Raw genomic sequence first — 24,756 nt, forward strand, 5'->3', positions numbered from 1 at the left:
TTTTTTTTTCTCTAGAGTACCTTGCTATGAAAAGGTATTTAAAAGATAGACTCACGGCGAATTGACTATATATATTGTCCTCCTATACACCAATTTATAAAAACGTTAAATTACGATAGAGAATTTCAAACGTAGAACGTTTTTCATCTAGAAGATGACGGCAGGCATGGAAGCCCTCTTGATGCCAACGCCGAAGCCATGTGTACAAATTTAGGTGGCAGAAATAATGGTCCTAGGCATTTAACATGGTAGAGTTTCAATAATTGTACACGATTTCTAGCTATGCGTAATCTAACAGTCCGCTGTAAGCGATGAGCAAATGGCAACCAGGGCATAAGTATACTTTCAGTTTTCTGGCTGATAACACAATGACATCGTTGGTTAGATGGCAATTACATCGAAATAGACGAGGAAAATCAGAACTGGAAATAAGTTGTGTTGATTGCTAATTGACTCGCCCTTGTGGGACTTTATTGATACAGAAACACACAAGGATTGAAGCTAAGTAATTATAGAGTAACTTCCTTTAATGAATGATTCGTGATGGAAATGCTCCAAACGATCCCTTTTCGATCGAACCAAATGATGTTTACAGTTAAAATATAATTATCTTGTTTTTATGTGACTACATGTATATCAAAATATCTGAATGAAGGACTATGCAGCAAATCAAGTCGTTATAATAGATTTTCTTGTCTGATGATAGAAATTAATATTTTTTATTTAAAAGTAACTACAATTAAACACCTCGTCAACAGCAAAGCATTTATGTTTTGCTTTATAACCAATTTTACCATAATCAATGTGAATAATAATAAATAAATGATAACTGGTCAACATCATAAAAAGACAAATGTTAACATGTATCAGAAAACAGGTTTTGTATGGTGACATATGAAAGAATGAAAAGAACACAGCAACCAGTAGCTCCGGAATAGTAAACGCTTCCTTCTTCATCAGCAACGACCACTACACATATCTAGCTTAACTGTGGATCCAAAATACTAGGAACAACTACTCTATCGTGAAACAATTAAATTGTAATTGTTCAAATGACGATGATGAAAAATCAATCTGTGACTGACAAAGGCATGATAAATTGTTGAATACGTCATGTTTATTAAACAGCGATGCCCAGCAGCTGGTCATAATTTGCGTAGGAACATCTTGTCGGGTTTTATTGTCAACACCATCTGTTCCATTTCCTTTGACTTCTCAAAGACAACTTATAAATGCGGCGGTGCGAAAAAGGCTGGTTGTTCGCATCGTATCTTTTAAAAACGTGCCCTTGTTAGAAACGGTACAGAAGTATTGACCTAATATGTTCTTGTCAAGGTCATCCCGTTGGTGTATCAATTTGAAAACAATAGTTATTCTCAGTCATTTTTATGTTTTTTTTACTCTTTCGAAATTGGAAACATAAATTGCTATCCACAGGAATTGTCAATAAGGCGATTTTGATATGTTAACTTTCTAAATTGGATGATCTTCACATTTGGTGTCCCATCCTTATAATTACACCTTGTCAAATATTACGCCGCGGGGAATTTTCATGGCTTCTTTATCTTTATCATTAGCGTGTATTTCCCCAGGTAAATTATCATGTAAATGGTATAATTATTGTTCTTATAGGCGTAGTTCGAAGGAAATGTCTTCTGTGATCTTCTGTAAAAGTCACAGGATATTTGTACGACGACCAATGTGATCATTTATACGTAATCGCGTAACGCAATATGATATTTAACAGCATATGAACACATAGACCATATGAATGAACCTAAATGAACCAGAATCAGATATCAACTGAACATGCAAAAAAGAGAGATTCGTTCTTTTGAAGACTTTCGAAGAAATATCAGTCAATAAGGTAAGAAAAACAAAAATCAAAAAGCAAAAATAGTTTTCTACAATCCTGTTGGTATTGCTGTTAATCATCTAGAGACATGGCCAGAACTAATCGCCAAGGCTATCCAATAAACACCCTTTCTTAGTGTAATTAGGTTACATTGCACTCTTGCTGACACACTCCTTACATTACCTCATAGAACCATGTCATTAACGGTTTGGTGGCTCCATAATGGAACCACGGGGAAATCTTAGGGAAAAATCTACTGTCGGTGATAATTTACAAAAGGTGGCTAATGGTTTATTTTTGAGGAAAAATAACATAAATATTTACCGAACTACGATGACCTTGATATATGACATGCGTATTCGATACGCCATACCCAAGACTTGACTTATCAAAAATGATTTGCTTTGTTACTATAAGCTTGGCATATCTTTCGCAATTACTACGTTCTATACTGATACAAAATAAAAGATTGGTTCTTGTACTTGCGCTTAAATGTCGTTCTCTGAAAACATATTTCATTTCATTGGATGATTTTTTTGTCTGAGTTGTATGAATGAGGATTTGTGTCAACAACAAATCTGAGTAACTTACGGTTTCATTAATGAACTATTAATTTTCATTTGCCATATTTATATTTGATTTAAAAACAATTTTGAGAATGAGTTTAATCGGTCATTAATTTGTTTTTAATTACCTTGATGAATTAAAAAAAGATTAAAAAATTCAAATTCAATTTGATATATACAAATCAAGAAATTACAGCGGGAAATGAAGATTGAGCGCAGATACTTTAAAGAATCCTTTTATTAGAGTATAATATGATATGTAAGTTTGTTATATATGATAAATCACAGCACCGCGAATTCATCAAAATTGATGGCTTCATTCAAAAGTTTTTGTTTTCCTGCTCGTAGTAATAAAATAAGCTTGTGTAAAAAAATTTCGGACGGTATGGTTTTTGTAATCAGATTTGCTACACAACCAATTCAATATTACTTAGCCTCGTTTCGATTACCAGTACGATGTGTACATTGTTGTCTATGGCAGTATATTCCAGTGAGACAGCACTATGACCCTAGCTGTTAATTGGATATTAAAAAAACACCCTATGAAAATGGCAACATTTTCCATTATTACAGAGTAACAAAAGTAATAATACGAGCATAATACAGTTTCACACACCACGTAAGCATTTCATTCACACAATACGCATCTTACACGGAAAACCTTCGTCCTTAAATGAAACCTAGGTGTTGTAGGATAACAATCTAATCAAGCAACCAATCAAATCACTGGTCTTTTTTAAAGTAGATTCATTCAAACCATTAGATGTGTTTGCGTTATTTTGGTGTTGGTTTTTGCACTAGTCATTTAGCTTTACGACATTGTTTCGTGCTTTCAAATACTTGTTCACCTATGTGAACTTGATGTTGTAGCGAAGACAACTGGTACATGTCTTTTTGTAACATGGTGTATTGCTGCCTGGTTATTCAACCGATAAAAGTCACAGTGTACAGATCGAAACGGCATACCAGAAATATTAACTACAATGTAGTTGTGTAAGCATCACTGTTAATCTGATGAAGCGAAATGTGACATGCAACAATTAAAAGTGATATATTACAATAAACATTGTCTTGGAACTGTATCAAATTATCACCTATATTAGACACACCTGCACGATTAGGTAAATATTTTCACCAAAGAAGATATCAAAATGATATCAAAATGAATAGACAAGCTGAAATAATATCATCTTTATTACATTGTACATGACACGAAGGATCGCAATTCAGCTAATTACTTTGGTACAGTGACTGCAACACCTGCGGTCCTTTGCCTAACAACAGGACTGTCAATACCAGGCTGATATATATATGATGCTACACATAATAACTACGGATAGAAATGCCTTATATTGCTATATTTCTGATATAGATTGCTGTCACTTCTTTGCGTCAACATTTTAAATTGTGTCTTGACCTTAGTTATGAAACTGTGTTGGAGTTTGCATTTGCCTTATCTGAATGTAAATGAACGTGAATAAATAATTTAACATACCAGATGTAATGTTACGTAACAACGGTATCTAGTTGCATTGATTGCGTTTCTTTCATTTTCGATTTTGCGGAATATGCAATAGATAAGTTTTTCAATATCTTGCAAAACTCTTACATTTTCCTTTATGGTAGCAGGGTCAAAGATATAAAAAGACGTAACTGACAATAACAGAAAACAACAACATGTGATAGAATCAAATTGAAAACAAACAATAAAAGGTATTATTGCACTGTTTACAGAAGAAGGTTATCAGAATCATCCCACCTGAAGTAAACTCGATGACATCATCTATATGTTTTTTCCCCTTTAGACTATATACTAATGTAACATGACCAATGGCAGCTGTCAACAACATTGGAAACATTTAGGGTTGATAAATCATATAGATAAATACCAATAGTCAAAAGAGTGTTTATGTTTTGAAATACAATATTACTTCTTACTATAACACATGTTATTGGATTCCATGTGCCAGGAAAACACAGCCATTGTTGGTGAAAATGCATTATCCATTATCACCAGAGTCTGATGTTCTGTTTATCGTGCTAACAGGTTCCATTATATCCGTTAGGGAAAAGCAAAACATGCAATACTCTCATTGTCTTCACCTCAAACTGCCCTAAACCTATTAATGGCTTATTATTTCCGAAACGCTAATGTTTTTGAGTTATTCAAAATGCTCATTAGCTCATGTCATTTAATATATCAACTGTTTCTTACATTTTGTGTAGACGTCATATTTCTTGTTTATAATAACGCACGATCGTTTGGCTATATATAATATCGATATGTTACTGATGTTGCATGAATGCAGCGTGGTTGACATTATAGGAAAACACTATTTTTTTAGTTATTGGCTATCCATAAGGATATTTTAGGTGTAGCGTAAGTCCACTGTTATGAAAGTTCCTAAAGCATTGGAATGTTTTCTTTAATTAGACCTATCAATAAAAAACGTCACGTGTTCAAACTATACGAGGGGAATCAATCAGTGCATGTTCCCAGCCTAACTTATTTCTGTTTGGGATCTATCTTGTCTTTTTCTATGAAGTTGCCATCTAGTGTGATGCATTATCAAGTGCCACCAGCCCAGAACTGTCAGAACTGAAATAAAAGGCCTTTCCAGCGACCTGCTCCCCAACTGCCGTCATGACCCCTTCCGACCACAGATGACTTCCAAGTATATCCCTTTGATAGGTCGGGGAAATGAAGAAATTGCTAGGAGCTGGGTGTCAGGTGTGATATATCCCATAATAACAACTGCGGACTATTGCGTTTGTCCTGTTTTAGCAAATCGACTTTATAAACTTTACCTCTGTGTTTCTTATTGATGGCGGTTCTACAACGGTGTCGTGAATTTATTTGTCCTCGGGGCCTCGGGTCATACCCATTGATAACTGTTAGCTGTACTCAAAATAATGAACTTAAGTCACAAGACACAATAGAACATAATTTATGACCTAAAACCCGTTAATAAAGTTTCGTATAATGATTTTCTGGTTGTCATTCGCTCATCGGATTTCGGGACCCATAGCTTGTCATGTTATCATGACGTATAGTAGAAACGCGCTACCGTGTGAAATGTCTAATACATACGCTATTTCTTCCACATGAGTCCTCTTATCAGAGTGAAGCATATTCCGAACTTTTATTACTTATTTTTTACGTCGGTGGCATCTAGTGGCTATTCAAACATGACTTCCTCTTCTAAAGCGGTTCGTTTAACCGCGTTTAAATTGCCTATCCAGCCCTAAGCATACGTGTAAGATGGCGCAGAAGACCCGTAAATATCGGCAGTTTATTGCCTTGTCATTCTCAGCTCTTAAGGATGCCACACTGCTGACAAGTGGTAATGCTTATCTAAAAAACAGTAGCAAATGGGTTAGTATTTTTCCTTATACTATGACAATCATTGAAAACTTTTAATTTCTTATTTTACTTCTATATAAAATTATTTAAAGTACTCAATTGCATTATGAAAAAACCTTGGCACAATGCCCTACATGGAATGAGTTACTGATTGCGCAGGCAACCAAAGCGAACCAAACTATTGTACATTTGTATACGCATTTTGTCTTAATTAGACATATATATGTATATACAATAAACATATACGATTTAGGATCAATTATTATCCAAATGATACATATTGTTTTTATTGTCTCACCGATGGAGCATATTAAATACAAGTACCGAATTATAGCACGGTACTCGACTATAGATAAAAACATACCTTTGCATCACAAGCCATGTACTGAATGTATCTAATTTAGGAACGATTTGATACACTGTGCAACATGTATTGAATTCGGACCGTCTCGGTCAATAGAATAGACTGTTCAGTTAGTGACTCGCCATCATATATTCTAGTATACAGCTTGTTTAAATTAATTATTGAAAGCAATGGTGTCACGAATTTTCAAATATTTCTTGTAACAGCCACAAAACAATTATGGCGAAAATTAATGATTGTACTTTGTCTTCTTCAGAAGATCAAATAACAAAAACCTATATAAGTGTAAGAATTATCGGCAGAGTGTTCGGTTAAAACATCGGGATCTACGTTATTAAGATGATATATTGATGTATTCTTCAATAAATCTCTCATCTGGTGTATTTAGAGTGTAATTTGAAAACAGCGATGACGTCTTATGATCGAGAATCAGCATGATTGACGGGACGTGGGGGCGTAATTATCCAGTATCTAACTTGTCCTTCTGTACCTAAAACTACTGATTGTAATAGAAATAATTGCAGATGTCCCCGACGACCCCGCAGTTGTATGACTGCATTAACTATCCTTCATATGCCAATTTTTAACCACTTGAAAGGCATCCATTTTGTTGTCATGGCATCGGGTCGTAAAACCTGTTTCCACTGCGTTCGGTGTTCCTCATAATCTTTCTGTGACATTTTAAAAACTTTTCGAACAAATACATTTCGGCCAATCAGCAGTTTCCATTTTATTACCAAAATAATTGATCTTTTTGAAATAATTGACATGCTAATCAGTATCCCTTAGAACCGAAATCTGAAACAAAAAGTAAGCCCTGGTGGCCATCTTGATATTTTGATCCGACATAGTCCTGATTTAAGTCGGTGGGATTACTAAGCGGAGACATATAGACGTTAAACTGACTTACTAAGGTTCGTGATAACCTGTCCAATAGTTTCTAAAAATGAATCTAAAACCCATCATGACGAAAGAGAGTCCCCGTATTCGCTATTTTATGTACGTATCTATCAAAATTATGACTAATCGAATCCAATGTCCATAACAGTATAAATATCGACTTTATTATTTGCTATACTAAAATGTCGAGAAATACGACCCTAGTACATATTTCCAAAGAACTGTACTTCAGAATATTGTAACGTTGATCGCTCTATTAACATGGATGTGATATCACTATAGTAATATTAACTCTAAGTAATGAAAACACCGAGTCAATATGTTCAATATCGACCTCAGTTACACCATGCATTAGCTGATGAAAATAGAGAGTCAAAAAATATATTATATATGCACTGATTTCCTACTATTTTCAATGGCTAAAACATTGTCATGTGGATGTTGTTTTCTGTCATGACTACACGTGTAATACTGACTGGTCCATGGCAATACACTCATGTCGCCTGAAGCTATAATACATGGCTACCCATGCAATAAATCCTCGTGACGTCACAGCGTCTACAAAATTACTGTCGCAGTCGCGTTATTTTCGAATTTATTTCAAAATGGCGCAAAATTATACCTAGTATTAAAATTGCAATAATACTTCGAGGTATGAGAGAAAAATACTCTTTCATACATCGATATGAAGGAAAGGGTATTTTACCCTCGGGATCACAAATGTTATAAAACCCTCGGCAAGCCTTGGATTTTGCAACCTTTTGTGACCCTCGGGTAGAATATCCATATACTTCATATTTACATATGAAATAGTATTTACATATGAAATAGTCTTATAATATAGCATATTAATTGACTCGATATTTCTATTTTTAGAAAAATAGGGATGGTGTTGCCAGGAGTGGTGTCCTATAACTATCGCTTTTGTTTTTGTAATTAACATGCATATCACATAATTTTATTAATATTTGTTAAACAAACTCCAATAGTGTCGGGGTCCATACTATTGAAGTATATTGAGTATCAACTTTCATGGAAAACAGATGGATTTTCTTACCTGCTTTAGGCTTTTCATACAGAATCTGTTTTAAACATTCGATGTGATATCGGTCAATTTCCCTCTGCTGTTCGTCTTCGCCAATAAACACACGACCCTGGAAGAAGATAATATATTTGTTAAGACGAGATGATGTATTCTATTACCATTGATTTCAATGATAAAGAACAGCAATTATCAGGAATCGTCTCAGCAGATGTTTCCGAAGCTGACATATCATTAGTAGTTCAGCTTTGAATAAGAGAGGAAAAATGAGTGATGGTCACCACTGATGTCTTAATACCTAATCATTCATATTTTAGTCTAGAAGGCTGGTTACAATGTCTTAATAATGACCATCCCCACCATGTAGACAGATGTATTTGAGGCTTATATTGGCATCTGACATCACGATCTGATTATAGGTCGGTGGTCTTTTCTCCGCGCACTCTGACCGGTCTCAAGCACCTAACCTAAATATATCTAAATCAAAAGTTGATGGTGATTGCCTTTTATCATCATACAATTGTTTTAAGTCTCATTGTCTTTCATTATCATAAAATCAAATTGCTTCATGCAATCATTTAAGTCCCTGTATATCAAGACCATTCAAGGAACAAGGGAAATTATTTCTAAAGCCAAGTAGCCTTTATACATAGGACCAATTTTGTTATAAACGGTCATTTGGTACCCGCATCAAGTGTCTTATTATAGCAGGCGGTCTTTATACAGAGGTTGTCACTTAGACAAATTTCACTGTAATTGCGATATTCTAGTCATAGAAGTTTACGCCCAGCTAGTTTTGTTAGACATTAGCCAGCCAAGCTGTACGTTGTGTAATAAGTGACTGATCAATACTTGTGTTCGAAAAGACCCTGATAATATCTCAAGTAAAGACATTCCTGTCACATTTACAGAGCGAACCAGTAGATATAATAACACCATTCTTACAAAAATATTCATGATGCGATGTGCTGCTTGTGAAACTGAATTTCTAAAGGTGATTATTGCATTTGTCATTCCTATAATAATCATCCCTTTCACACACATTAGACCAGACAAATTAAATGCAATTTGAAACAGAGATTTTTCTCCTTCGTTAATATATGATATATTTGACGGCAATATACAGTCAAAGTGAACAGTTCTCAATTGATGAGGCAAACGAATTCAAAGTACCTCGGTTTAAATGTTAAAAGAATATTTTCAGTTATCAAATATGGTTGAAAAATCTAAACATTTTCTTTAATTATTTTAACCGTTGTTGAACCTTGACCCTTCATGCATTCGTAATTTAATGCTTAAATACTTAAATTACGCATGAACACGGTCTTATTGGCTTTTTTGTTATAAACTACGTATTCTGATTTTTACAATACATTGTGCATGTATATAAATACCACATATCACACACACAGGTTGTGGACTAAACTCTACATACATATCTATGTATATGTTATAAACTTCTCATATTTACCGAACGTTGTTCTGTAAATACATCAGCACGGCGTCTTTATGTTTACTAAACAGCATTGACTTTCGTTTATGCCTATTCAAGTACAGATGCATTTGTTTGACCTTTGTTTATTGTCCGGGCGATATGGGGGGTAATTTCATTGACTACATGCCCTGGGTGGTAATGGCAGGCTTTAAATAACTCTTTCGTCGGGTTCAGGACACAGCTTACACAAGACGCGGATGTTTACTACTGGAGCGATCTGGCCATGACTTGTCGTCTGCCCATATAAATCTATTAGTCAATCATGGGAAACAAAGTCAATAAATAGCATTGTTGCTTCACCACATCTCAACATGAAATTTAGCAAACTGTTTGCTAAACCAAATTGTAGATCAATTGTGACGTTGGAAACCTTCCACCTCTTGGCATTTTATTTACATGTAAAATTTTGTTTTGCTAGCAATACTTATTTTTCTATACCTAAAAAACACATATGTGCATTGAAAATGTCACAATTTTTCTGGAAATTGCAAAAAAGGTCAATAAATGTCAACTGTATGCTATGGAAACACGTATCGATATTACATTTTTTTTAAAATCAAAATGACCTATTTTCACTATTACTTCCATAAAGATAGATCTTGTTACCTTATCATCAACAGCTGCTGTTGTAACGATATCATGAGGGAGTACTGTGTTATAGATATAGCCATGACCTGATTCCAAAACGTATTGAAAGCTTAAATCATTTTAGTACTATACGTAGTTATAACCTCGATTAACGAAATGATGCTATCCAGATATTAACAGTGTTTATCGAACGTGAAAAAATATTAAAGGGTGCCTTTTAGGAATGTTCATTAAACTGGGCACTGATATTTCTTAACGAGCTATTAGGGATCTCTTAATTAATCTCTTAATTACTGATGTAGGTTGAATATCTGTAACATGTAAACCACTTTAGTTTCACGTGTACAATATGTCGTGTCTAAGTCATTTCCATCATATCCGTGAATGTGTAAATTCGTGGTTACATGTTTTACTTACCTACCCTGACTGCTAATAGTACGTTAATGCTAGGTTTACACTATGTTCTCGGCGACCACGGATGCCCCGTTTACCCGAAACGTGGTGCACCGTGGAATTTTGACTATTTTGTCACTGTATTCAAGTTGAGCTAGGTCTTGTGAAGTTTTGGCACGGTCTTTTACGGATCACGTGGTGGACCGTGGATGCAGGGGAAAGGGCTGTTCCCGGAGGTTAAAAATACACGGCTTTAGCACGGTCTATCAAGGATACCACTACGTTCTCTCTAGTCCTGTTACGATCTGATGAGGTCTGATACGTTTTACACGTTTTGATCAAGCTCCGATACGTTTTTCACGGTCCGCCAAGGCTTACTAAGGATGAAAGTCTGATTCCGGGCTTTTTTGGAGCAAATGAAACAATATTTATTGCCGAAAATGTCATTTCATAAACATATAATTATTATAGCCAAGTGTTTCTACTCATTTTTTTCTGTAATGGTTCTCACTTAATCTGCCTTTTACAATAATAGGTTTCGTATAATTTGATGGTTTAAATGTGTTTGATAATGACTATTTCTATCTATTAAAACAAATAATTCCAAAAAGTAGCAAAATGCACCATGCAAGGCAATGATACTCTATCATATATTGTTTGCAGCGTTAGACCGTAATAGGACGTAAGACGCCGTATTACGTCGGGCTTTGAACCGCTACAAGCCGTGATGTGCCTTGACAGAACGCATCAAAACGGCTATCACCCACCTTGGCTAGCTGTCTAAACCTTGACAAACCTGGACAAACCGCCACAAAACGTGCAGGCAATCTCCATCAACCTTGGCAAAACGTGGATAAAACGCAACAGAACGTCACAAAACTTGAAATCACCGTGAGATTCCCGGGAACGTGTATGCTGCCCGTTCCACCACGGACCGTCTGGAAGTTTTGTTACGGCCTCGTCGCGCTGTTACGTTTTGTTACGTCAATGCCGTTTTATTACGTCCTGTGGCGTTCACCATCTGTACCGTGACTGCCGTGGCAAATTTTTTGACAGTTTAAAAATCTGGCACGGCATCCACGGTAATCACGACCGCTCACGTTTGTCTATCACGTCCTTCTGCGTTTTCTCACGTTGTCTCGCGGTCACCACGTTTTGTCCACGGTGGCCTGAAACGGGGCTGCCGTGGCCGCCGGGAACATAGTGTAAACCTAGCATAATCTAAATAATAAACCAATGTAAACTGACAAACGAGCATTTATAGGTGCGTTTGATGAATGATTTCATGTAACATTTTAATGCTCCTTCGAGGTTCGAGATTTTGAAAAAATATAATAATAATAATTCCACATTTTACTTAATTCATCGAAGATAATGTCACGTTGAATTACATTTATCTGCAGAAAGTATTCGTGATCAAACTTAAAGAAGGAGTAAATCTATTGAAGTTCATCACCACAAAAAAACATTTCTTCCTCTCTGTGTGTTTTAAAACAGCCTAAATGTACAGTTTTCAAAACAAAGTTGTCATGTTGTGTATATGAGACTATATGTACATTCGTCTGTCACAAAAAAAAAAAAAAAAAAAAAAAACCAACAGCAGTGATCAGTGATTAAAGGTGGCCAGAGGCTATAGAAAATCTGGTTGGTCAACGTAAGATCTTATCATGATGGCCCTATTAGCTATGCAAATTTGACATAAAATTATTTTATTCTGCATCCCTGGACAAATTCTGATTTCGATATATATTTAGTGAAATACTTGACAAGGATGAAAAATAAAATTTGTTATAAAAACTCTGTATTTTAATTTAGCAATTTCCATGGGTTTTCCCTGCTTTAGCATATACATGTATGTGATCTATTATAAGGGTCTATGAAAAAATGGCTTGGGCCATATAATTTTCTTTCTTTGTAGACCGATTGTCTATGGAAAAAATCACAGTCACTTTTAGACACTGCAACAGTTTAATAATTAAATACATCGCATCATTTTAGAAATAATCCATCGTGAAAAATTTACCTGCAAGTGGGTACAAAAAAACTTTAATGGAACCTTTGTGATGAGGAGATGTTCCTGAAGAGTACTTGTTCCGGAGACTAATAAAAACCTTTTTGTATTCCATATATTCTGAATTGGTAGTTAATAGTGTCTGAGTGGAATTTCTTCAAGATTTATCTCTACAGTTAAAGTAATAAAATGTTTGGAAACGACCAGGAATTTGAGATGAAAAGGTCAGAAAAGTTCTACCATGGCAGGTCGTCCTTAACTGACCCTCGCTATTAATAGAACGTCCTATCAACAAACCAGCCAAGCCGAATAATTCCATATCAACGAGGATCAGATCCACGCTGATAATCAAGGGTCTTCAACGTTCAACACTACAGAATAATAAGACAAAACGATTTTCTTAGAAAGCTCGAGGCTGGATATCTAAGCAGGTTCTGGTTAAGTTGTATGTATGAGGCGGAAAACGCATTAAAATATTGGAAGCCAAGGAATTATCATCAGAAAGCAGTCAAAAAAACACGACAACATATTACATAAAACATTGATTAACGGTATAAATATAACTGTATTTTAGTCTTTTAGATTCTTAAATAACGAATGACTGACTTGTATGAACATCTATACAAAGAATGTATTCATATAACGAAGAGTAGATTGTGTACTTTTGTGTTGCATATGCCCTTGAAAAGATCCACACCAAAATCCAAATTAATGTAAATATGCAAAAATGAGATTACTTCAGTGTGAATGATCTAAGAAACACAAGGTTTTATTTTCAATAGAAATTGTCTGAGATCAATCTTAATAATTACTTCTGGATATGTCATATTTTTTTCTCTGAAAGAAAATTAAAAGATGTTGTAAATGTGACTGGCATCAATTATTTGTAATTTCGTAAGGGCTGTTTCTTGATAAGAGATGGGGGAGAATTCGATCAACATCCAGATATAAGAAAAGTCAGAAGAGAGGTCGACCACCTCATTCATATTGGTTTTTGACAGTCTGGTAACGACGGCAAATTAACCGACACAAAACCTTATAAAACGACAGACGTCCAAATGATAACAATGAACCAATATGTAAATATCTGTGGTCAATACAAGTATATATACATAACTGTCCATCGAAAGTGTTTGGTTTGATTTGGCTTCTTCGATACATTTTATGTTTTTTTTCTGTACTGTACGTGTTTACCTCGCATACATTAATAAGATCATCCCATGTTTTAGCGCGATGTATTACATATTTGTATGCACTTGAAAGCCATATCAATACAAGTGCTTCATCTCTCGGCTCTGGGTCGCGGGTTCGAATACCATGTTGGACAGTTGCCAGGTACTGGTCGTTGGTTTGTGTCCCGGTACGCCGGTTTTCCTTCGCCATTAAACCTGACACGTCCTTACATGACCATGAATGCTTATATGACTTAAAACAATGTATGTAATCGAGGTGTTACTTACATTTACAATACACAGTATACGTCGTTCGTAAATTGACTCAGTATGCTTTAGTCTAGGAATGTCTAATGTTATAAATGAATTGATAATTAGCTATGCTGTTAAGATAATAATTACATTGGATGTACTATTAAAAGTAAATCTGACGTCATAGGTGACGTATGTTGTTTATCCACTACGAAGACCTTAAAACACATCAAGGAGCCGAAAATATTACAACCATCGATAGGAAATCGATTTTACCGCATTGAAACGATATTTATATTTTTAGTATCAACGACGTTGAATTTTTTGACAAAAATAGAATCCCAAATAAACACTTTACCTCAAGACGATTTTCTCGACGTTCGAACTTGATCATATAAAGAAAACATGATTAAGTACGGAAATGTTTTAGTAATTGTGGCATTGACCTTTCACAGGGAAAATTGTATTGTCTTATAGAATGTGTTCAGGATGATTAAGCGGGACCAGCCGAGAGCTCTTGAGTAATCGCAAAACAAACCTTTTAATGCTTATGATTATGTAACATGTTTGATTCTCAATAAATGGCGAAAAAAAAGAAGAAAAGATACTGCATAATCTCAAATAGAAGATATTTTTAAATACATCAAATCATTTGATTTATAAATCTTAAATACTACGCTGCGTAGCTGTGAACGTTTTATGACAAAAGGAATAAGAGATAACACATTTATTTCCTATTTTTTTTAGTTTTTGGATTCTAAAAGCATTTTGATGGCCATTTAGTGTTTTGTGTGTGTGGCAAATGCGAGTCATTATGTCAGATGGTTTAATGCATTGAAGGCTCGATCATCTCAAAGAGCCTCTGTTGATACAGATGTTGTTAAAGAGATTACAGGAAAGCGAAAGACAGGTCATCAGCAGAAATCAAACAAACATTTCGTTAATTGACATAAATCAATGCCTGAAGTCGTATAAATCATGTGGGAAGAGCAAGCACATGACCGATATTTTTCCTATTTTCCTTTTTCTGTACAAAAATATCAGGAATTGTCACGTCATGGCATTGTCTTGTTCCGTGGCTGACAAAAGAACCATTTTTGAAGAGTAAGTCTAGTGGAAAATGTTGTCAATGGTTACGCTTCTTTTATTCGTGCTGATAAGTAGCATGACTTCTATACCGGTGACAGTAAGAACTGTGCGCTGTGTAATGTTGCTGATAGCCCGGCAGTTCCACTGACATTTATCAATATAAAAAATCAAATGTAATTGATTATATAAAACCTGTGTTTAAAACAAATGTGTCGTAAAGTAAGCATTACCGCTGCTACACAACTTTTCTTATCTTGCGAGCAAACGGAAATAATATATAAGATGTAAGAACTATGTAAAAGGGATGGAGTGATGCTCATAGGTTGCTTTAAAATTCGTATTTTATCTAACGCATGTAAAGTTTGGTTTCGCAATCTCCTCTTTGATATCAATTTGTCGGGAGAAATCCTTGTGCGCATTTGAATAAAGGGAAATTTTACTTATTGACCTTTCCATTTTATTCTCGGTTAATTAATTCTGTACTCGTGGTGACCGAGTTGTTCAGTTGTTTTTAAGGGAAAATAGATTTCTCGACATATTACCAAAGACCTTCCAATTCTGGATTGCGAGTTGCGGTGGGTTTTTTTCTAGGTACTCCAGGTTTACTCCACCATCTAAATCTAAAACCTCCTTAAATTACACTACTGTTCATATGTTAAATTAATCAAACCAAACCAAATATTTAATTCAATTTTGTTAGCATGAATTTAAATTCGAGAATATAGCAAAAAATATTTCCTAAATATTTGAAACAGGATATTCGACAAAATGTTATTTCTGATGAGCTTTACAGGAAATAAAGATCGATAATTTTAATAACATCTTACACACTTCTTCATCTTGACGTCATTAGGTGATAACATCCCCGTTTAAAACAATTTAACACAACATTGTCCTCGATCAAGTTTTGAAATTAGGCGTTGACAAATTTTAGGCCTGCATGTTTATTATCTGGGAGAAATATTTGCCATGGAACTCCATGGGATTGCAGAAATACTGAATGATTGGCATCTAAAAACAAACAACAAGAAAAGGTCTTTCCGAAAAAAATATCATAATGTTTAAAATAAATGAATGCTATACTTTTCAAAATGCACATTTCTCAAGATGAAATAAATGTTTAAAGGTTTTTTTAAAAACCCGCATCATGACCATGGTAAAACTGGATAAAAATGATTGAATTGTTTGTCGCTGAAGTCGGCGGCTATATTCGGTATCCAGTCACAAGGATTTCAAGAGACATCAAGGCAAACACCAGAGGTCACTACAACACGGTTAAGTGATCACCACACATTTTAATGCAACAAACACCGACATCCGATAAATTTATATTATCTCGGCCTACTCCCATCCCAGCCTGTTTTATCTCATTATGTTTCCTCGTATTGTTTCATTTTTTCATTTCAGAGAGAGTTTGACAGTATATAATGTCACTTCGATTCATTTTTTGTACGAAATTTCTGTACGTAGCGTCTAGCTTATACGAATCGACATTTACTTTTAGGTACGATCTGACTTAATAACATCGAACACTGTTCGTAACAATCCAATAGAGAACTACCCTTTATGGAATGTTTTTAAATTAATTTTATTGCAGAATAAGTATAGCCTAAAGATCGGAATCTTCGAGGACGTCTAAGGTCTTACCTTGTTGCAATGTTATCAATCAAATCGAAAGAAAAACATTTTTGCTGAGCATTGCATTTCGGCATCTGAATAGATATTGCTGCGCGCCTACATTATTCTATTATGGTTCTTTCCAGAGGGAACTGTTCTCCTATAGTGTTGTCTGGGGAGGAATAATCCCCTCGTCTGGCAACAATATAGGAGAGCAATTGTTCCCGAGGTAAAGAGCCATAATAGATTTAGTACGTCACATGACATTTTTCAAACAAAAAAACACGACTCAATTGTTTATTTTAAGTTTAATTTTAATAAAATTTAAAAGTCATAACTAAAAAATCATTCATTGTGAATCGTTACAGTGTAGCTGTTGAAATTGAAATATGGTGCACAGTAAACGACCGAATTTTCTGCCTGGTCAACAGTTTTCTTGACAACAGCTGATTCATTTCTTTTAGCAAGCGACAGTGTTCATCATCATCAAAACATTCCAAGAAGTCGCAAGATGACAAGTCTAGATCAGGGTAGATTTTCTATTTGTTTACCATCATACCATTGCTGTCGGATAAGTTTACCGTGGTATCACTAGATTTCGATTTTTTTCCTACAGCGCTGACATTTAGAAGAAAAAATCCACCGCCATTTTATCGTTTCTTTTCAGATTCCTCTCCTTTATAAATTCCCTAAGCACTGATAGTGAAACACGTGTCGCTTGTTTCGTTTTTAGACTTCGTTGAGCCTCCGGAAATGCATTAAAATTGTCTTTTCCAAAACGACGAGCCATTCTGATTGCTGAAACCAAAGTCATTATGACGTCATATACTTGATCACGTGTTCATTCCCGGGGGAATATAATCTGGTAGAGCTCCCGTAATCAGGTGTAGTACATCACATGGAAATTATTAGGATTGCGATTGGATAACAGTCATGATTTATTTTGCGACAGTTCCCTGTCCATCTTAACAACGGGAGACTATACCTGACTACCCGAACTATACCAAAGTATATCCCCCCGGGAATGAGCACGCGACCAAATATATGACGTCATAATGAATGTCATGTGACGTACTAAATCTATTATTGCCTTTCCCTCGGAAACAAATCTGCTTTTGTGTTGTCTGGTGAGGAATAGACTATACCACTACACTATAGGAGAATAGTTCCCTCTGGAAAGGGCCATACTAGAATAGTAGTCTAGTCAAGAGGACAGGGAACTGTTGCAAAATAGACCATGGCTGTTATCCAATCACATTCCTAGTAATTATCATGTGATGTACTACAAAGGCATTGACAAAGATAAAGCACGGAAGTATCTTACTATGAATACTACGGGCTAATTGTAATGGTGATCTCATTCAAACATTCCCGAAATAATAATATTTGCACTTCAAACGCCTCAAAATTCTAATGCACCAATCAGAAGCCTCTAATACGTGATGCACCAATCAAAAGCCTCTAATACGTGACCGTGGCAACTGCGACAATCAAAAAATGGCACTCTTGTGGCATCACCTAAAGACCCCTGTGTCAATGTGCACTGAAATCAGACACTATTTAAATTTCGACGAATTATAAGCCAGGGGCTAGCGGTCATGCGAGCATGTTGGTTGACGATTAAGAAAATTTAAGAGTCGCAAATACACCTCATGGCCATAATTATTTTCTATTCAAACAAAGTAGTTCCGTACAACATTTTTTTTTCAAATCTTGTGTCGGGGAAAAAGAAGAAGAAGAAGAAGAAAACCAACCACAAGTCCCAAACTTCGCTTGGTGGACGTGAATAAGTTAACATATTCGATTTTTGTGAATGCAAATGAAATAGCTGTCATAACGGAGAAGATTGGAAGAAAACATATCATAGGAATCTACTACTGCATTGCGTTTAGGAGATAGAGAATCGAGCTCTGTGTTAGCCCTCTGTCAGTGTTATGTGACAAGGATTTGTTGATTGAAATAGCATTTTAAAGAAGACGCACTATCCCAAGGAGATACAATCGTGCTTGAAATGTGATATATATCTAAATGGTAGGATTAACACTGCTTCATTGAATATTGATGTTCAATCCCTTTTGAGTGACGAATTTCTTATCAGTTCATTAAATTTCACGATCTTATTAAATGATTTGTCTGACATTCGTGTCAGCAACAACTGCAACACGCTAAATTATTCATTTTCAGGAACGCTTGTGCACATTTTGGACTATTTTTATTAGATTATCTGTGTATATTAGAGATTCGGCAAGCTGTGTAATGTCTGATTCAGGAAGTAATTTTGATCCATGTAGAAAATATATAACGGCCTACAAAACATTCAAATCATACAGATATTATTGAATGTAGTAAATTTTAAGGCTTGTTTATGAAATGACTGATAAATCTATGAGGTTGTTTATCTACAAATTGTTTTCCTGAATAAATCTTCAATGCATTGTCATTTCACTATTTCCTAATCAAATTTCCATAACGTGCGCAGTAACAGCATAATCTAAATTATGATATAGGGAGACATCCTGAAAGGTAATGAAAATATGTAAGGCTGAAGATATACCTCATGACGTTGTTTTCGCATAATCATCATCCATGGATTTGTCTGATACATTAACAGACTTGGTTTTATTTAGTTTGGTGTACACGTAATGTCCTAGAAATATATCCCTGATTGGTAATGACGGCATCTCATGTATGTAATCTGTTGCGTGAGAGGATATCTATATCTTTTGGTAGGCTGCGGTTTATTTATGTTGTGTCTCTTTGTGATGCTAGAAACCTTCCCGTTTGATAGTGTTACATGTATATCACTGACGCATGCCGCCGAATACCCCAAAACAAGCCCACCAGAGTGTGACAGTGTAATTGCGTTCATTTGCTAGATTGACTTGTAACTATCAACAAAACACAATATTTTGTTAAATTTCCTTAAGACACATATTTAAAGTAACCCGTTTTCTTTCATATCTGCGAGTATTTTTCGCTGTCGTCGATGCACAAATTTATTAACAGCGCTCCATGTTGTAAACATGTATTCCGGTATTCAACCACCGAATCGTGCAAATTTAAACTATAATTTGCGATTTTTTTCGCATTTGCCCTAAAGTTTGACTGTGCTAAAATAAGTACAGTATTTGGATATATAGACAGAACCCAGAACAATGAAAAAAGAAAAGAATGACAGATTCATGCTATTTGGGGAAACATGTACTATTCTGATTCCGACTTACGGGATCACATGTGCGGAGACGTTTTGATCGGTATCAAGTTTTGATATTGAACATTTTTGACCTAGAGAAATATAAACGTGGAAATTACTTATTATTATAATTGGGGTAGAGACAATGGTGTCCGATTAATTAGGAATCATGAAATTAATGCCCATTTTTTGCATCTGTTATGTATAAATCGTTGGCAGATTTTTGTTTTTCTCCAAGTACTCTGCCTTCACAAAATCCTACCTTTAGTTAAGTGGTAATTGGACAAAAACTATCAAGTAAACATATAAAGATTGTGTGAGGAAAAATACAACGGGAATATAGACAGCAGTTATAGAATTATATCACCTCGGTATAATGATCTTCTAAGTTGTCAAATATAACAACAATACGAAACCTATCTCAATATTCACTGCTCCTAATGCAAATGACGTCGCATAAAGCAGTTCTGAAGGAGGATTGTCAATTTGGGCCCTCTGGTGGCTATAACTGATTAGCATTATTTTTTCGTTTTCAGATATCCGGGGGTTAGGACATCATGATATGACTAATGATTGAGGTCAGGTCGGAGTCCCTTGTCAGTTATGTGGTACAGTATCGTATATTTGAATTCCTTCATTCATTTTCATATGTAAATATCGTTAAATAATTTTATAAGTCTGTATATCCTTGGTCTAATGTCTTCATGTATCGTCATCGTATATATGGCATTATCTCATTTTATGGAAACTAGCAATTCATGTAAAAACGCTATCAAACTGAATGTAAATACCATCCAGGGTTAATCCCGCCACAGAATATGTGTTTGGCAAACATTAAATGCAGTAAAATGCTGAGATACACAACGGAGTTGATATCATACCTACTTTTAAGTCGATTTGCTGTGTGAAATAGCAGCTAAAATCTAACTAATTAAATATTTTCAATGACAAGTTCTGAGAAGACGGTAACTTCACGTGGAATCCATTTGTTCTTGTATCGTTATAAAGGCATTATCGCAAATCAATCGCATCAGGTAAACCTTCACTTCAAGGTAATGTTGAATTATTTATATAAGTAACATCAGAGTCAAGAACTTCCATTAACACAAAGCCATCCTTCAGTTTTAATCTGGTGTTTGCCACCATACTAACATAAAACACATGTATCAGCAGCTTGTACGAATAGTTCTAGATACTAACTTGGCCAATGCTGGATGAATGGATAAATACGATACGGTTCATGTGTGCTCCGAAGTGTTTTCATGTCTCACTTAACCTTCAGATCTATGCTAGCCTTGTTAATATTGACAAGATACCGAGCAATTATTCCATACTGCGCGTGTCTTAAAGTGATTTCGTACTGTGCTAGAGAGCATTACGATTCCTTATCAGTTTGGCTGTAGGGAATTTTTAGAGTTTTATCAAATTTTGTCAGAAACAGGGGTTAAATTTGACTGTTAGCAAAGTGTATCTGTGTAGCATCATTTTATCGGGTGTTTATTACATTGAGGGAAACGGGATCAAACATGATGTATGCCAAGAAAAAGGGGTTTTAGTTTTCGTGAATAAAACACACGAGAGATATTTGTCATCTCATCAACATCGCTATAAAGGACGGATGGAAAGTATTGGAAAGCTTAAAAAAGAAATAGAACTAGGCAGTATAGCGGGCCGTCTCGGACTTTATTTCCAAAGTGAAATATTAGAATGGTTATCATAAAATGGCGTAAATATGTTTATTTGCTCCGTCACTTAACACTTGTTTAGAATTGGCGCAGCTAACGAAACATTCTTAACTGGATGGAAAGTATTGGAAAGCTTAAAAAAGACCGTCTCGGACTTTATTTCCAAAGTGAAATATTAGAATGGTTATCATAAAATGGCGTAAATATGTTTATTTGCTCCGTCACTTAACACTTGTTGAGAATTGGCGCAGCTAACGAAACATCTTAACTAAACTAGATGGAAGACATATTTCGTGTAGAAGACAAAATATATATATCAATTTCAGTAGATAATTACTTGGCTACGTAACAAGCGTATACATTAAAAGTGGCAAATGGCCGCCAAGTTCCTTAGCAACGATGACCGATATACAGGGGCCATCTGCTAACCATTTGATTTTTTACCTAATATTTATTTTTAACTTCCATTATCAGACTTAAAATAGTCTCTATTAAATTTTGGTATTTCGTCTAAAAACAACATAGACTAATATTCTTACTCGATAAATTATGTTTGGCAGGTTTGTGTCTAATTTTAGGTCATTCTGTTCTAGGAGAACACTCTGTTGGACATCGTCAACTGTCACGTGATTAACATACATATACCGTATGGTTAATCTAGCAGATTTAAATCTTCGCGATTTTAGTAGGTTTTTTATTTGCGACCTGGCTATAAGAATTTATATGAACAATTTATTTCCCAATAATTCTCAATTTTTCTCGGCCGTGATAACGTGCGCATGCTTTACAGCATATACATTTTACTTTCGCTAGACATCGCGCTGATGGCCATACTCGGGAAAACGTTGAGGATTACAGACGATTCATTTCCATTATAATTATTTATTGGGTTGTACTATCCTACTAGAACTAATTAATCACCAATGACTGTAGAGATAAGAACGTTACATGTCTGTAGAGATGTAAGAACGATGTTTTTAATCAAGGAATCTTGTCGATGGTTTGACAATTGACATTTAACTCAATCAATCAGACCGAAGATTCGTAGTAGGAAAACGTTGACATGTCCTTGAAGAACAAAATAACTAATGGGCCCCAGAGAATTGTCCGTTGTTGGATTAAATAATTTCCTATTTTCTGCTTTCCATTTATGTAGTGTGCATGTTTTAAAAGACTGTGGTATATTCGTCTTTTGTTTTCTTGAAATCAAGAATATGCCATATTTTGAGCACCGTTTAATTAATGAAAGTACCAAATTTCTTTATTATCGTTATTAAAAGTGTAATCTGATAACAGTCAGCAATAATAACACTTTAATTAGGAAATGGTATGTGGTATTTGTTCTCTAGTGAAATATGTTACATTGCTGATTACCCCTCAACTACGAGATCCTCTTCATGGTTGATATTTTATTCTAGTGCCGTTATACTGATGTCTTCTTTTAAAATATCAATATAATAATTAATTTGTTCACCCGGTCAGCAGCGGAAAAAACCTTACAATTGCTGGAAATTTTAATAATTTCATTATGATATCTAGCAGCTAATTTTTGCTTCAATAGCTATATTACTCCTCGTCATGTGCATTAATCTTTGGTGGATGTTAATCATGGGTATATCTCAATTTAAATTGAAAAGCCTTATAATTAACTGTTGAAAAATTAATAAAAAAAACTACTCAGCAAACATTAGAATATTTAAGAAGGAGATCATAAATTCATTTGATATTGGAGTTATTTAAGCGCAAATAATTTTTTTGTGTGCATATGAATCGTTGATATTTCTAAATTATAACTGGAATATTTACAACTACGTGAAATGAAAATAAATTTAGATGTTTGAATATAATTTTGCAGAATATGAGATAGCTAAAAGGTACATTCTTACATTTTATTGTATTTCTTTGAAGGTATTCCACTGGGATGTCTAAACGACCTTTTAAATGCAATATTTAGTGTTTATATCTTTTGAATCGTGCAATATTTAATGGGTTCGGAAAGGAAAGTTCTCGATAACAAAACACAAAGATTAATTTGTTTGGTTTAATTTGCTGAGCTTAATTCCATTCGGAGTCACATAAGGACAGTCGGGGACAATGCAGTGTGTTGCGTTCGTGTATATATCATTTTGTTAGGCCAAACAAACAAAAATATGTCTGTTAAGGGTTACCTTGGGTGGGTAGGTCGGGAAGATATTTTTTTTTCTTTTTTAGTGTCTTTCACTGTATAATAATGGCCTTAACTGGAGTCTGAGATCGAAAAAATAGGATAGTTCGGGTATGTAACCCTAAACAGACATATTTTTTTCGGCCTTATGTATGTTATGGAAGGCTATTAGCCCTCTTTCTAATAGTGGGTATTTCTAAAAATAGTTTTATTGTACTATCCTACGGGCGCCACAGACACCGAATACATGTAGCACATCTCATCCGGTCACATTACACTGACAACGGACAAACTATTAATCCCACTCCCTATGTGATGAGCGCTAAGGAGCAGAAGCTATTACTTTTATAGACTATGGTGTGTCTCTGCCATGGGACAGAACCTAGAGCGTTCCTCACACGGGCGAGCACTCAACTCAAAACCAAAGTCAAAATAGAGGCGCTGTCAAGGAAGACATTAGGAAGGAGAAAAAATGATGATATCACTTAGTCAACTTTCACGTTAATGCTAAGGGGCATAATTTTAACATCGAAGGTCAGTGATAAAATATTACGCTCTGTAACCATTTGACTTCCGATTACATTTCCGAGACTTTTATTAAGCTGTTTACCTGAATAATTAGATTTTTAAATATATGATCTAGATGTCGGTTCCCCTAGGAAACGTTTTTGATCCACACGATCATCTTATATACACGTCTTACGCCTGTCCTTAGGTCACACATCAAACAGCAAAGGAAACACACGGAAGTGGTCAATTGTCTGTAGGAATTATTGTTTTCAGATCACTTAAGCAAGTTCTGCTATCAATTATGTGTGTTTCTAAGACGTGTTTTACGACATCCCTTTTCTAAAGCATTCGCCATTTTAGATCGCCGCTGACATACCATAGATTAAAACAGTAGTGTTTAAAGCAGCTCATTTTAGCGCTCTTCATTAACGGATCGTGAAGACTGGTTTCCCCGTTGTCAGTATAATGCAACCAGGTGCTTGTTCAGTGAGATAAC

At 35.1% G+C, this 24,756-nt stretch overlaps 1 protein-coding gene across 1 annotated transcript in view; it reads right to left on the reverse strand.

The window, feature by feature from the left end:
- The window catches only part of LOC138316858 (secretin receptor-like), a 53,349-nt gene that overhangs the window by 15,678 nt on the left and 12,915 nt on the right, over positions 1-24,756 (reverse strand). Inside the window, exon 2 of the mRNA XM_069258507.1 lies at positions 8,107-8,203. Coding sequence (XP_069114608.1) covers positions 8,107-8,203 — 97 coding nt within the window. The remainder of the gene's footprint in view (positions 1-8,106; positions 8,204-24,756) is intronic.

This window comes from Argopecten irradians, chromosome 2 (genome assembly GCF_041381155.1).
Source record: "Argopecten irradians isolate NY chromosome 2, Ai_NY, whole genome shotgun sequence".
Taxonomy (NCBI): Eukaryota; Metazoa; Mollusca; class Bivalvia; order Pectinida; family Pectinidae; genus Argopecten; species Argopecten irradians.